The sequence below is a fragment of the Loxodonta africana genome, chromosome 4 (assembly GCF_030014295.1).
Source record: "Loxodonta africana isolate mLoxAfr1 chromosome 4, mLoxAfr1.hap2, whole genome shotgun sequence".
NCBI classification, from domain to species: Eukaryota; Metazoa; Chordata; class Mammalia; order Proboscidea; family Elephantidae; genus Loxodonta; species Loxodonta africana.
The window spans coordinates 72,325,547-72,341,837 of NC_087345.1; the positions used below are offsets into that span (position 1 = coordinate 72,325,547).

The window sequence follows — 16,291 nt, forward strand, 5'->3', positions numbered from 1 at the left end:
TGGATACAAACCTGAACCTTCAACCTTTCATTTAGCAGCTGAGCAGTTTGCACCACCCAGGGACACAGTCAATCTTATCACCTCCTAAACAGTTCTCCAACTTACTTTTCTTCTTCACTTCTACTGCCCCCTAGTGGTAGCCACCATCGTATTTCTCCTGGACCCCTGGGACAGCCTCTTACCCAGCCTCCTCACTCTAAGGACCTTCCCCATTTTATTCTTCGTACATGTTAAGTTCTCCAAAGAAAAGACATTATAAAATATCTTCCCCTCCACCCCCTGCAACTATCTTCCCCTCCCACCCCCTCAGTTTCACTTAGCCTTAACACAATATATAAAAATCCAAACCCGCTGCCATCCAGTTGATTCCAACTCATAGTGACCCTATAGGACAGAGTAGAACTGCCCCCATAGAGTTTCCAAGGAACACCTGGTGGATCTGAACTGCCAATCTTTTGGTTAGCAGCTGTAGCACTTAACCACTATGCCACCAGGGTTTCTACACCATATACAAAGGTCCAATAAAGCAGCCTGGAACTTCATATACAATGTAAAGTTCAAAACTAAGTTAAGAGAATTCCTTCCCAGATCATGTAGCCACCTAAAATATATGCAATACTTAGAAGACCAATGTCGAGAAAAATAAAACTGTGAGAAGACTATGCTAATGTGTCTGGTTTAAGCTTTCAGAGGAAAGGCTGCCGTATGCCAAACTGCAAAGCCAAGCTTGACTTCAGCACTGGCTTTCTCCCCAAAATAAGTCGGAATTTTAAAAGTGTCAAAACATCAGAATCAAAAGAAACTTCAAAAACGTCTTCCTAAGATACAAAAAAAAGATTAGTCCAAAGGACTAATGGACCACATCTACCATGGCCTCCACCAGACGGAGTCCAATACAACTAGATGGTGCCCGGCTATCACCACTGAGTGCTCTGAGAAGGATCACGATAGAGGGTCCCAGACAGAGCTGGAGAGAAATGTAGAACAAAATTCTTACTCATAAAAAAAGACCAGCCTTACTGGCCTGACAGAGACTAGAGAAATCCTGAGAGTATGGCCCCCATACACCCTTTTCAGCTCAGTAATGAAGTCACTCCTGGGGTTTACCCTTCAGCCAAAGATTAGACAGGCCCATGAGACAAAACGAGACTAAAGGAGCACACCAGCCCAGGGGCAAGGACTAGAAAGTAGGAGAGAACAGGAAAGCTGGTAATAGGGAACCCAAAGCTGAGCAGGGAGAGTGTTGACATGTTGTTAACCAATGTCATAAAACCATATGTGTACTAACTGTTAAATTAAAAACGAGTTTGTTCTGTAAACCTTCATCTAAAGTGCAATTAAAAAAAAAAAAAAATCTTCCTAAAACTGCTTAAGTTCTAATTTACACTTACATACAAATTTACTATTTACAAAGCAAATTTGCATACATTTCACATTTGTGACTCTAAACCACCTTTTAGAGACTTTAGTCTTACTGTACAGATTTTAAAACTGAGAACTAAGAGGTTGGAAGATTTACCCCCTAATCTAGCAAGAGGAATTGCAGAAAGAGTCCTGGTTACCTAACTTTTAACCTAGCAGCCCTATGCCCACTGCATTGAGAATTGTTCAACATGAGCAGTTCATACCATTTCCTGTTCCAGGCAGCAAACTGGTTGAGAGATTTGCTCAAGTGTCATTTAAAGTTCATAACTGATCTAGGACAGTCTAAAGTGCTTTTTCCTTCAGCCGAATTGGCCTAAATACAATCCTCCCTGGAGAGAAAACAGCAAATGATACATATGCAAACATAATTTCTTAATCATTTGACTGGGTCGGGGGGTAAAAAAAAGATTGTAGAAAGCGTCTCTTTCCTGGTAAAGAGATTGAATTTCCTTTTATTTCCCTTTAGAACAAATTAACTTAGAGACTTTTTTAAGTAGCAAACATATGGAGGGTGTCAACTTTAAAAGTTCAGCTGGATTAGAGTAATTTGGAGGTGGATGGGGTGAAAATGACTCTTTCTCTTCGGTGGAGATCATTTGCAAACTTGACTGCTTCCCACCTACGGAAATTACAGACCAGGATGACGCTGTAAAAGAATTATACTGTAGACTAACTGTAGGCTCATTTCTGACAATTCAAAAACACACAGAAAGCTTTCCTCTACTGGACTACTTCCCCACGATACATATAGACAGGCAGACAGACACTGACTCCCCCTAGCCCCCACCCTAAGTGAGTGGTGACATCACTAGAAAAAAATTTTTTTATTTATTTATTTTTTTTTTTTTTAGAGTAGAGCAATAAAATGGGGTCAGCTTTCTGTATATTTGAAGGCAATAATGAACCCTCACTCACCTCTCCAATTTCATGCTCACGAAGAACAAAACTAAGGGTATCTGTTCTGGGCCCGGCTACCAAACGCAAGTAGAGCGGATGTTCCCGGTCTGAGAGCTTGCAGGCGTAGACTGAATAAGAAAACAAGCAGAGTGTTAGAGAGTATCTGATCACTCCCTAAATCACCCCCCTTTACTACCCCTTCCTCCACATAACGGTGGTGGTGTGTCGCATCATGAGTCAACTCCGACTCCTAACGACCCCATGTGGCAGAACAGAACTGCCCCGTAGGGCTCTCTAGGTTGTAATCTTTATGGGACACGTAGCCATGGAGTCAATTCTGACTCATAACGACCCCTGGTGGCCCAGTGGTAAAAACGCTGGGCTGCTAACCCCAAGGTCGGTGGTCCGAACTTACCAGCTGCTCTGCTGGAGAAGGATGTGGCAGTCTGCTTCTGCAAAGATTTACAGCCATAGAAACCCTAAAGGGCAGTTCTACTCCATCCTATAAAGTCCCTATGAGTCAGATCCACTCCACGGCAGTAGGTTTGGGTTTTTAATCTTTACGGAACCAGATCGCTAGGTCCTTCCTCCCACTGGTGGATTTGAACTGCCAACCTTTCCATTGGCGGCAGAGCACTTAACCATTGTGCCACTAGGGCCCCTCAGATAAAGGTAACAATTCATATTATCCCAGCCTCTGAGTCGCCATCCTCCTCATCTTATTACCAGTAGCCCATGGTCGAATGAAATCTATACTTTTTCTTTTCTACCTACCTAATTTTTTTTTTTAATAATATAAACTGTGCTGTGATTAATAAAGTAGTTTTCAAGAATAATTTTAAATGGATATTTATATTTAAAGAAAAAAAAAACCCACCACTGTCGAGTTGATTCCAACTCATAGCAACCCTATAGGACACAGCAGAGCTGCCACATAGGGTTTCCAAGGATGTAAATCTTTACGGAAGCAGACTGCCACATCTTTCTCCTGCACAGCCGATGGTTGAGTTCGAACCGACGACCTTTTAGTTGGGAGCCGAGTGCTTTAACCAGTGTGCCACCAGGGCTCCTTTTAAATGGGTAGTAGTCCTATTCAAAATGGAGTCCCTGGGTGGTGCAAACAGTTAATACACTCAGCTGCTAGCTGAAAGTTTAAAGGTTCGAGTCTACCCAGAGGCACCTCAGAAGAAAGGCCTGGCAACCTACTTCCAAAAAAATTCAGCCACTGAAAACCTGATGGAGCCATTCTACTCTGACACACATGGGGTCATCATGAGTTAAGAGTTGACTCGACAAGAACCAGCTTAGTCCCAAAATACACCTATAATTAGTTCTGCTCCTCCTTTTAGAAAGCAAGATAAGAAACAACTCTGTAGGTCCTTTAATGACAGTAAAAAGATACCATCGAAAAACATGAAGTCAGAGCTCTAGGAGCAAATCTCTCTACAGATTAATATTTAGAATTAGCATCCTCACACTAAGCAATCAGAACACAAGCTCTGGTGGCTTCAAGCACAGCTATACACGTCCCCTGCTATCCATACACATGTAGGGTACGGACCCTGCCTGTGGTATTGAAAGCTTTGCCAGCCACGAGGGTAATATTTCAACAAGATGCTCTTACTGTCAGACTGTGCAGCTGAAGTCCAAGTAAGCAGGCAAAGAAGCTAGCAAGATGAAAATGCTACCCGAGCCCACCTACATTATTTTGGTATTTCCAGATACAAACACATACACATCTCCAGCACAAGTTCATCTTAAATGTAGGTGCAGATTTCCCTGTAAATACAAACTTCCCCATGCAGCTAAGCCTGTAGCTTCTTGCGGATAGGAACCCTGGCTTCTTCATCTTTGTATTCTGGAATCAACTCCACGGCACCCAACAACACCCTATGGTATGTGTTCAATCAATGTTTGCCAGCTCTGCAACTTGCTGGGTTTCATTCCTGTGCAACCAGAGGACAGTCCTATCATGTCGAGGTTAGTATGTTTTCTTCAATAGCTGCTTTAGACTTTATCCAGAAAAGCCAGACAAGACTTAAATAGCTTACTTCTCACACATATACACCATTTTCAAATTGGCACTTAGGGAATAACTAAATCACTCTTGTGCACCATTGGTATCAATTTCCGCCTAACTGCTTGACCTGGAATATCTTATTCAGTATCATGCAGTAATTTAATAGTCTCTTTCTATCCACTGAATCTAAGTGTTAAGTTCAGACAGACCCCAGATCACAATGTTATTTGCCCACTTTAGGTGCCTCTGGGGGGCAGAGTGCCAAAACGTCCCGGTGTAATACCAAGCGAGACAAGCTGAGGAAAAAGAAGAACCCAGAGCTGTGCCATTTACAGCAGTTAAGTCTGAAATGTGCTGTAATACACCCGTGTCTCTCTCCCCATCCCCAAGGTCTCACAGAGCTCAAGGCTACCACACCACTGTGTTCAGACACAAATCAAATGTGGAATGTGCTATTCAAAACTTCAGACACAGAGGCATTCATTTTTTCTTTACCGAGCATGAAAATCAAAGCTACCCCCATCCCCCCCCCCCAAAAAAAAACCCAAAGCCACCCCCATGTGCACATCACAAAGCCTTCCCTAAACACCCATCACACGTGGATACCCACAATCTCCCACTCAGGAAACATTAAGTGCAGGCCCCATCACAAAGGCCTACGGGATCTGTGCCCCAGGCTCTGACATAATTCACACAGACACACCCATAAGTCTTCCTCCTGCTAAAGAGGACAAAAGACAGAAACAAAAGCAGAGACCACGTTCATTTTAAGCATGGCCAAGTACCTTGATCTTCCCTGTGGCAACGCTTATAAAGTGCAAACTTGGCAGGGCTATCAGTCACGAGGAACTTTTTGAGCAGGGCCTCAATCACTTCCCCAACAGTGTTTGTGCTGCTGATATGAAGTGTATTCATACAGCCGTTGCTACTGGAAGCGAGTTTTCCAGAATTCTGAGAAGTCTGTGGAGGTCTGCAGAGTTCCATCTGTACTTTAATGAAGCCAGTGTAAATCCCATTTGAATTCTGAAGGGGGAAGAAAAGCACAGGCTTAGGTGGGTTGACAGTGGCATTTTAGGGAAAGGGAGTGTGTCTTAGTTTCCTAGTGCTGCTGTAACAGAAATACCACGAGTGGGTGGCTTCAACGAAATTTAACAGGAATTTGTTCTCTCACAAGTTTAGAAGGCTAAAAGTCTGAACTCTGGGCACCAGCTCTAGAGGAAGGCTCTCTGTCTGCTCTGGGCAAAACCTTTGTCTCTGAGCCTCTCTAGCCTCTGTGTTCCTAGGTTCCTTGGCAATCTCCATGTGGCATCTATCCTTCCCCCATTTGTGCCTCCTTGCTTCTCTCTGTATCTAATCAGCTGTTTTTATATTTCAAGTGATTAGGTTTAAGACATACCCTACACTGATACAGCCTCATTAACATAACAAAGATAACCCTACTCCCAAATGGGACTGCATCCACAGGTATAGGGGTCAGGGTTCCAACACATATTTTGGAGGGACACAATTCAATCCAGTACAGGGCTTATCAAGACAACAGGAAACTGAAATAGTCTTTCCCTTGTCCTTTTCTTTTACAGCTTGGTGGCAGAACTTCATTGGCCATTTCCTCTGAAGCAATGACCTAACAGGGAGAATAACACACCCTAGCCAAATGCTTCCAGAGGCAAGGTCTGAAGGGCAATGTGGTGACTGAAGGCTCCTTCTGATGGTGTGGCCAATGAATTCTGCCCCCTGATCGCTCCTGCCTCCTCAGCTACACGTGAAAGGTCAGGGCTCAGTTGTGAGTGTCCAGCTCCCTGGGAACCAATGCTAGCCAAACCACAATGCTTACTGGGGCTTGGGGAGTATGCCTAGGCTAAAGGCTCAAAGGAAACATCATCCTCAACTAATAACTATTACACAAAAAAGGAAGGTCACAAGACTGAAATGCCTAAGTAAACAATGAGTTGACAATAAGAAAACAGGTTATAGGGAGAGTGCTGACACATTGTGGAGACCGCAACCAAGGTCATGAAACAATCTGCAAGAATCATTGACTGAAAAATTAATTTGCTATGTAAACTTTCACCTAAAGCCAATAAAAAATAAAGTTATTTTCAGTCCAAGTGGCTATTATGGTATGTACTAGGTACAAATTCTGCTTACCCCGCTTTTACATGGCATTTATTCCCTATCACATGGGACACATAATGATGTATTTCAGGCATCTCAAGCAACATTTTTAAAACAAATTCTAGCTACAATGTGAACTACAGATATTATAAGCACTTGTCCTAATTTATGGTAGAGCTACAATTTTGTGAATTGCCAAAAGTAGTAATAACTGGTCTTGTTTTCACTTTTTTTTTTTAATTCAGTATATTTAGAAAACAAAGATTGTAATGCTTTATTAAAACAAATCCTCAGGTGTTATAAATGACACAGTTCAAGTAAAATATTAAAAACCTTTTTGTGGTCCATTATTTTCTTTTCCTTAAGACCACTTAAAATACTAATTCACTTGTTAATTCTTATAGAAAGTATGGTACAGTACTTCAAAGTTCTGTGTATGAAACCATGTGGAAACTTGTGTCTGTTTTAATCTCTATGGGGGGGGGAATATGGCAAGGGGAATTTTTCTCCTTTGATTAAAAATGTATCTGAAAAAAGAAGAAATATCACCGGTGGAATAATGAAGAATAATCTTGGAATTATCCGACCCCATCCCCATCCTTGGTGGAGTCCCCCTGGGAAAAGGAGAGAGATCCTTTACCACAGGGGCTTATATTTAAAAGCCCCTTTCCTAAGGGTCACAGAATTCAGTGGAGCCTGTTTTAAACGGGTCACCTTGTCCTTTGCTGAACTGTGTCAGTTCACAGACAACAGACTGAGCGGCAGGGGTCCGAGAGCCCTGGAAACTGGCACCAAGAGATGGCAGGCACCATGTGGAAGGTCACCAAGTGGGCGGGCGAGGCACAGGCTCAGCTCAGTTCAGGGTAACATGAATACTCTTATCTTTGTTGTTAGCTCTTGTTTCATTGTCCCTAAGTCCTGTCCTGTCCCTTTCTCCCTCCTACACCTTCACTCCCCACTGTGCTTCAAACAGTGTGGTAGAATGATGTAGAAACCTGTAACAACAAATGGGTAGGAGGCTGAATATTACATGCCTCAGCTTGAAAATAAATTTTTAAAAAAAAATTTTTTTTTTTTTTTTCAGCTTACACTGACAACCAGCTGAGAAAAATCCCAGCTCAGTTATACCGTAATCCATGGGCACAAAATCCTTTTCGTAACACTTTCAAATTTATTTACACACGCTAAAATCTGTCTGAGGTCTTGTTAAAATCTGAGTTACTATATGTACACATATGTGCATACATTATGTACGAATGTGTGTACACCTACCTGCATGCTAAATAAGCACTGGTTACATTCAATGTTAAAAATCTTTGGAGGGGGAATCTCAATTTTTTTTCTAAATCAATTTTTAAGAAGTGTTTCCTTTTTTTAAAGCCAACCCAGCAAATGATTTTGAGAATAAGGTATTTCTAAATCCAGATTTAATTTGAAAGATGCAGAAACATTCCATTTTCCTGTTTGGCATACCATGACCATTAAACCTCTGTAAATGTTATTTAGAGATTTAAAAATTATTAAGCTATCATACCAGCAACTTACATTTGTCTTTTAACAAGTGTCAACCTAAACAGGAATGTTTTTTTGAGCGCTTACCAAGGTCATCTTCAATTTGTCTGTGACTGCTAAATTGTATTTATGAACCTTCTCTTTGATTTCCTCTTTGCTGAGGTAATTGTGGGTTTCCTTCTCTTTCTCCACATCCTAGAAGAAAAACAAGTCATGCCACACATGAGCAATCATAGAAAAAAAAAAAAATGCAGATAAACCAAGGTTCTTTTTACATTTCACACAAGAACCACCCTGGTGGTGTATTTTACGTTGAAACACACATACAGACACACACACTCTCCTCTCCTTCCAACTCTCCAAGCTCACCCACAAATTATAGTTCATTTTCTTTTGGGATTACAGTCTTCCTGGGGAATATATCAAATAAAATTAATATGTCAGCAACTAAAAGCAACACTTCATTAAATATCATTTTGAAAAACTGTCTTGCTTAATTTCCCTTCTGCAAAAACATCATTCCCTCAGAATACCTGGCTCAGGTGGCCATTTCTGTTTTAAACAATATTTAGATATATACCAAAGGTTTTCTCTATTAACTTGATGGTCTTTTAGCTTTACAATATTTATCAGCAAAAAGTATGGTTAAAAAAAAACCATTGCTGTCGAGTCAATTCCGACTCATGGTGATCCCATGTGTATCAGAGTAGAACTGTACTCCATAGGGTTTTCAATGGCTGTAATCTTAAGAATGGGTTCCCTGAGTGGTGCAAATGATTAAGCACTCAACTACCAACCAAAAGTTGGTGGTTCAAACCCACTCAGAGGCTCCTCGAAAGACAAGTCTGGTGATCGGCTTCTGAAAGGTCACAACCGTGAAAAACTCTGTGGAGCAGTTCTTCTCTGCATACATGGAGTCACCACCAGTCAGAACTGACTCTAACAACAACAATCTTATGGAAGTAGATCACCAGGCCTTTCTTCCACGGTACAGCTGAGTGGATTCAAACCACCAGCCTTTTGGTTACTAACCAAGTGCAAACTATATGAACCACCCAGGGACCTTAGAAGTATGGTACAAAAACAAGCCAAACCCATTGCTCTTGAGTCAATTCTGACTCATAGCAACCCCATTGTATGGTAGTTAATAAATATTAATTGGAACTATTATTGACCCATCAAACTACCAGGAGGTAGGAGGTAATTTATCTTCCAAACAAACCTCCTTGTGAAAACCCAAGTACTCAGACCTCCCCGCCTCCCGCCTCCCGCCTCCACACACTTATATCCCGGGCAGTCTGGGTGGAGAGTCAAGAAGGTATTTGCTAAATGCTCTTCTTATCACTGTGAAGAATTCACTAATGATCTATTATCTAGAGCTCACCCTGTCCATAACATGCTATGGCCAATACGGGATCACCACCAGCCAAACTGGCATGTTTTGTGACCCTGACAAAGCCAAGTATACCAGGCATCTGCCCTGTATCGAGTTTAATTCTCCCAACAACCTAAACAAATAGGTATTATTACTCCCAGTTTCCAGATGAAGAGATCAAGTTCTAAGTAAATTAACCTGCCAAAAGAAACTTAACTGTTAAGTGGAAGTTAATGGAACTTAGGGGCACTCTGATCCCAAAGCCCACCAACCCTAACTAGCTGAGACCTCTAAGTACTGCCACACAGGACCTCCCATTTACCCTCCCCAAAATCAGCATCCCCACTTTACAGGTAAGAATTCTGAGCCTTACAGGAGTCAAATGTCTTCTCCAAGGGCAACACAACTAGTTAAAGCGCCAAACTCCATTTTAATCCAGGTCCTCTGTGTTCTTTCCACTAAATCAGTCAGGCCCCCAAAGTTCTGGGTGTGACTGTTTTGAAAACTTAGATAAAGAAAGGCTGCATAATCAGATTCAAACCTCAGAAGCAACTCAGAAAAGAAGAGGAAGAGTCCCAAATATCTTCAAGACCAAGAGAGGAAGAGCAATTAAAATGTGATGATTTATGTCCTCCTGCCCCCAATAAAACCTTGCTGTGTTCCTCTTCCAGCCATCTCATCTTGCCACCCTCACACCTGATTATCATTCAAGCAAGGATTTGCTCCCACTGCTCACCGGGCTGGTGTGACAAATACACACGGAGTGGCTACAACAGAACTTGCAAGAACACCTTATAGAGTATAAAACAGTTCTTGATCTTCCAAGTCTCAAGTACATTGCTTTTAGACCCTGAAAAGGGTGTGCTGATTATAAGTTATCTCAGTAACTTTTTACTCCACTGTCCTGGTGAAGTCTGACAGGTCAATTGATAAAGTAATCCTGGAGAGATATCAGGGAGCTCTAGTGCGCAGGGGCTAAGCCCTCTCTTGGCTGCTAACTAAAAGGTCAGTTGTTCGAATCCATCAGCCACTCCACAGGGGAAAGATGTGGCAGTCTGTTTCCATAAAGCTTACAGCCTTGGAAACCCTATGGGGCAGCTCTACTCTGTCGTATAGGGTCGCTGTGAGTCAGAATCCACTGGACAGCAGTGGGTTTGGTTTGTTTGGAGCGGTATCAGCACAAGACAGTATGTTCATTCCCTAGCTTCAGGGCAGGCCTCAGAGTCCTTGGGAGCATTCTATCTGCCAGTGCAAAACCCCAGAGAATCTTAGATTTGGTGTCACTGGTTAAAGAACGAAAGAAAAGGCTGTGGATTAAAATAACTTGTCAGAAGCTTCAATGACTATTTTCAAAGAAACTTAAAACATACACTACCTCTCTCTGCTTGCCCTGCTCTGTCTAATCCACAATTAGCTAGCTAGCAGCCATAACAAAAGAAGAAAACAAGGTCGTCTTTGTTTCTACACTCATTTTTAAGTACTAACTGTCCAAAGCCTATTAAAGCATATACTAAAACATCCACAATAAGAAACTCAGAATTTCACAGATGTGGGAGGAGAAGGTGGCAAGGCAAAAGCACTTGAAAGAATTATCATTCCAGCAAGACCTGGGCTCTAGTCTATCACTGTTAGCCCATGCCCTGGGGCTTATAACCTTTCCACATTTTCTGCCACATGAAGGGACTAAGGAAGATCATCTGTAAGGTGCTTCCTGGTCCAATAGGATCTGATTGCAAAGATCTGAGGCTGCTTTCACTGTTGTGACCGATGGGGCAAGACCGTTCTATTTGGGGAATCAAAGAAACCAAAGGCTCATCATTAAACACCCATAAAATGACTGGTTGCATGTGTACAATAAACCAATTGTCACAGAGCTGATTTCATAGCAGCCCTATACAGGACAGAGGAGAACTGCCCCATAGAGTTTCCAAGGAGCGCCTGGTGGATTCCATCTGTTGACGTTTTGGTTAGCAGACGTAGCTCTTAACCACACCACCACCAGGGTTTCCATGTATATAATAGCATATATATATATATATATATATATATATATATATATATATATATATATATATTCTAGTGGGTTATACAGCCAACCAGTTTGTTATACTGTGGTGGCTTGCATGTTGCTATGACATTGGAAGCTATGCCACCAGTATTTCAAGTGCCAGCAGGGTGACCCGTGGTGGACAGGTTTCAGCAGAGCTCCCAGACTAGGAAGAAAGGCCTGGAAATCTACTTTCAAAAATTAGCCAATGAAAACCTTATAGATCACACAACAGAACACCGTCCAACTTGCTTGCTTTGGACACACCATCGTAAGGGAAGGAGAGGGCCAACAAAGGTAAAGGAGACCCTGGGTGAGATGGATGGGCACAACAGCCACAATGAGGGACTCGAACATGGCAGCAATCCTGAGAATGCAGGACCAGACATTTTGTTCTGTTGACATACGTCACCATGAGTCTACCTATCAGACTTAACACCATCCTTACGCTCCCTCACATCAGCAGGCCAAAGGCAACAGTCCCAGAGGCTTTGGGGAAAAATCAAAAAAGCAAGCTGGTCTAGGAGGAGAAATCTTCCCCAGATCACTCACATGTTAAGTGACTGAGAAATGGCACAGTGGTTAAGAGCTCGGCTGCTATCCAAAAGGTCGGCAGTTCAAATTCACCACCTGCTCCTTGGAAGCCCTATGGGGCAATTCTACTCTGTCCTATAGGGTCACTATGAGTCAGAATCAACTTGATAGCAACAGGGTTTCTCAGATTAAAACCCAAGGAAACTGCAGGGAGCAATAACAGAAAAGAGATGGAGCCAAGAATCTACAAAAATCCCTTCCAGGCTAAACATCTCCTTATTAAAAATCAAATGAGAAATAAATTCCAGAGATCAGTTAAAACCTAAAGGGCTATGATCCTGTATTTTTTTAAGTCAACTAATTAGCAATCATACACCAAGGCCACAGACCATGGCCTGGTCATTCAACAAATATTTGCCAAGTTTCTGCTGCATGCCAGGCACTTGCCCAAGCCTGGGATATGAGACTTAACAAGGCAGACATTTCCCCACCCTCCTGGTGCTTACAGTCTAGCATAGGTTGAGTATGAGAGAAGAATGACGGAGAAAAAAAGAGAACACTTCAAAAATGATAACTAATGCAAAAGGACAAATATTGTATAAGACCACTATTATAAGAACTTGAGAAATAGTTTAAACTAAGAAGAAAACATTCTTTTGTGGTTACGAGAGGGGGCAGGGAGGGAGGGAGGGAGGGTGGGAGAGGGGCATTCACTAATTAGATAGTAGCTAAGAACTACTTTAGGTGAAGGGAAAGATAGCACACAATACAGGGAGGTCAGCACAATTGGACTAAACCAAAAGCAAAGAAGTTTCCTGGATAAACTGAATGCTTTGAAGGCCAGCGTAGCAGGGGCAGGGGTCTGGGGACCATGGTTTCAGGGGACATCTAAATCAATTGGCATATTAAACTCTATTAAGAAAACATTCTGCATCCCACTTTGAAGAGTAGCGTCTGGGGTCTTAAACGCTAGCAAGCAGCCATCTAAGATGCATCAATTGGTCTCAATCCACCTGAATCAAAGGAGAATGAAGAACACCAAGGATGCAAGGTGATTACAAGCCCAAGAGACAGAAAGGGCCACGTAAACCAGAGACTACATCGGCCTAAGACCAGAAGAACTAGATGGTGCCCGGCCACAACCGATGACTGCCCTGACAGGGAACACAACAGAGAAACCCTGAGGGAGCAGGAGAGCAGTGGGATGGCCCCAAATTCTCATAAAAAGACCAAACTTAATGGTCTGACTGAGACTAGAAGGACCCCGGTGGTCATGGCCCCCAGCCCTTCTGTTGGCCCAGGACAGGAACTATTCCCAAAGCCAACTCTGCAGACAGGGATTGGACTGGACAATGGGTTGGGGAGGGATGCTGGTGAGGAGTGAGCTTCTTGGACACTTGAGACTATGTTGCCTGGAGGGGAGATGAGAGGGTGGAGGGGGTTAGGAGCTGGCGAAATGGACACAAAAAGAGAAGAGTGCAGGGAGAGAGCAGGCTGTCTCATTAGGGGGAGGGAGAGTAACTGGGAGTGTGTAGCAAGGTATATATGGGTTTTTGTGTGAGAGACTGACTTGATTTGTAAACTTTCACTTAAAGCACAGTAAAAATTATTTTTTAAAAAATGAAAAAGATAACTAAGCACCGTTTCTCTCAGTGAGGGGTCTGGCAGCAGGGTGAGAAGGCACAGACGTCACAAGCGCAGGCCCTAAGGCAGAGAACACTGGTTTCGTATTGTGTCAGGGCTGGATAGAGACGTTTTGTTTGGAAAATTTCCAAGTAGGTTAGCCCTGTAAAAAAGACCATCCCCTTTTCTCTCACATAGGGAAGAATCCTCCGGCCCTTCCTCAAAATACACCGAATAATAATGGAAACTATTTGTTGTTAGATAATGTGGAGTCAGGCCCCCAACTCATGGTGATCCCATGATATACAACTGAATGAAATGGTGCCCAGTTCTGCACCAACCCCATGACTGGTTGCAGATCAGACCATTATGATTCATAGGGTTTTCACTGGCTGGTTCTCAGAAGGAGATCACCAGGCCTTTCTTCTTAGTCTGGAAGCTCCACTGAAACCTGTTCACATCATAGCAAGACACAAGCCTCCAATGACAGCAGCAGCTGTGCATAGGTGCAAAGCCAGGAATCGAACCCACGTCTCCCACACTGAAGGTGAGAATTCTATCACTGAACCACCACTCTCCTCACACGGGAACTATAGCCTTTGGGAACATAGCTGTATTAACTGAAGGAGGGAGAGAATAGGACACAGAACGGGAGCAGCAGAGACAACAGGTGGAAAGGGTGAAAAGCAAAGAGAGGTTTAAAACAAAACAGTGTGGTGGTTGTGGAAAAGATAAAACATATAAACATGAATCTTTAATTGCGATGGTGAGAGAGGAAATGGCATGGGGTGCGGCAGCCCGTGAATAATACATGGGGTATTGTTCTTGGCAGATGGTAAGGGTGTGATGCTGCACCTCAAAGTGTCCGTTTGGTGCGCTACTGTACAAGTCATCTTTTTATAAGTCACTTTCATTTTATATTCCCCACACCCTCAAACTTCTCAGAGGGAGAGTTCTTTCCAGCACAATTATAAACCCTGGACTCTTTCTCCTATATTCACCCAGCAAGCCCTCTGAGAGTTGCTCTTGGGTTAGCTGCAGTTCCTGGGTGGGGTCACATCACAGTTTTTTTGTGTGTGTTTTTAGTCTTTTCTCATAGGGACACGCCCTGCCTCACAGAGATACAGGAGTCCTTATGTAGTGTGGTCCAGACTGTGCTGAAGGAGCATGGACCAATCCGATACAAACCAGACTTTCCAAGAAAATACCCATACCAATCTGGGTAAAGGGAGCCCTGGTGGCACAATGGTTAAGTGTTCGGCTGCTAACCCGAAGGTCAGTGGCTCGAACCCACCAGCCACTCCTTGGGAGAAAAGACCTGACAATCTGCTCCTGTGAAGACTACAGCGTAGGAAACCCTGTGGGGCAGTTCTACTCTGTCCTATAGGGTCACCATGAATTGGAATAGACTCTACAGCACATAACAACAATCTGGGTAAAGGGTCAGAGACGTTTTTGGACTATTCCTGCAACTTTTCAGTAATTTGGCAATTATATCCAAATAAAAAATTAAAAGACAAAACCAAACAACTAAAAATAAAGCAATTATTGGAAAGAGGGAGAAGAAGAGTTTACCCGTAGACCCTCTCCTCTATGTTAGCCTAGTGGAGGCACGTGGGCTATGGTATGGACACACTGTGAGGTCTGAATCACAGCTCTGACACTTTATAGCTATGTGACCAGAGGCAAGCTATTTAACCTGAGCCTCAGTTTTCTCACCTCTGTAAAATGTGCAAAGCAATACCTACTTTATAGGACTGTTATAAAAATATAATACAACCCATTACTCAACAACTATTTATTGAGTGCCTACTGGTGCTAGGCTCTATGCCAAGTTCTTAAAGCTAGGAGACACTATTGTAGTCCCTGCCTTCCTACCTTTTATTGGCTGATAGTCTAGTTAATCTTTACTCCCCATTCCACCTCCCCCTTTTTTTTTGTCTCACAGACCTCCTTAAGAAATAAAACTATGTACCCTTTTTCCAAAAAAATAATGCACATAGCATAGGTAAAATATATGCACAGTGCCTGACACCAGGAGTATGATACAGACACTGAGTAAATGGTGTCATCGCCCTCTTTTCTCTGGGAGGAATCCCACAACTCTCATGCAAAGCTCCTTTGACACCTGGCCAGGATTGGGGTCCAGCCTGTGTTGGTGAGGGGTAAACTGACCAGGCCAACAGGTACTTTCTCCAAGTAAGGCTAGATTCCATGAATGTACCTTTTTTTTTTTTACCTCATCTCTAGCTCTGGAAACAGGCTGGGGTACCCAGTACAATACACAGAGAACAGGTCCCAGCCTTGTACTGCATACAGAATACAGCATCAGCACCTTGGTACCTAAGATCACACATTCCTTAGAGCAGTGGGTCCCTGCGCAAGCGGAATTCAGGGACAGCGTGAGGTCAATCAGTTCCAGGCACTGACTCCTTTAGATGTTTCCAGGTTCTGTTCCAGCAAAGACATCAAACACCGTGGACCTGCCTGAAACAGAAAAACCTTCTCTGGGGAAATCTTTCAATCACTATCAGGGAGAGGTCTGTTAGCAAACCAGAGCAGGTCTGCACTCAAGCATGGTATTAAGTAAGCCAGAGATTTCTAGAAGCTAGAAAAGCAGCAGTATGGGGGCTCCAAAGAAATTTTCAACAGATTAAATTAGGTGCTCCTAAACCCTGGTGGCACGGTGGTTAAGTGCTACAGCTGCTAACCAAAAGGTCAGCAGTTCGAATCCACCAGGCGC

At 43.0% G+C, this 16,291-nt stretch overlaps 1 protein-coding gene across 2 annotated transcripts in view; it reads right to left on the reverse strand.

Moving 5' to 3' along the window:
• Positions 1–16,291, reverse strand: part of RASSF3 (Ras association domain family member 3) — a 100,940-nt gene that overhangs the window by 25,423 nt on the left and 59,226 nt on the right. For both annotated transcript variants that reach the window (XM_064283927.1, XM_064283928.1), the window contains exons 2-4: positions 8,057–8,164; positions 5,128–5,365; positions 2,341–2,450 (exon numbers count right to left, since the gene is read on the reverse strand). In XM_064283927.1, coding sequence (XP_064139997.1) covers positions 2,341–2,450; positions 5,128–5,365; positions 8,057–8,164 — 456 coding nt within the window. The remainder of the gene's footprint in view (positions 1–2,340; positions 2,451–5,127; positions 5,366–8,056; positions 8,165–16,291) is intronic.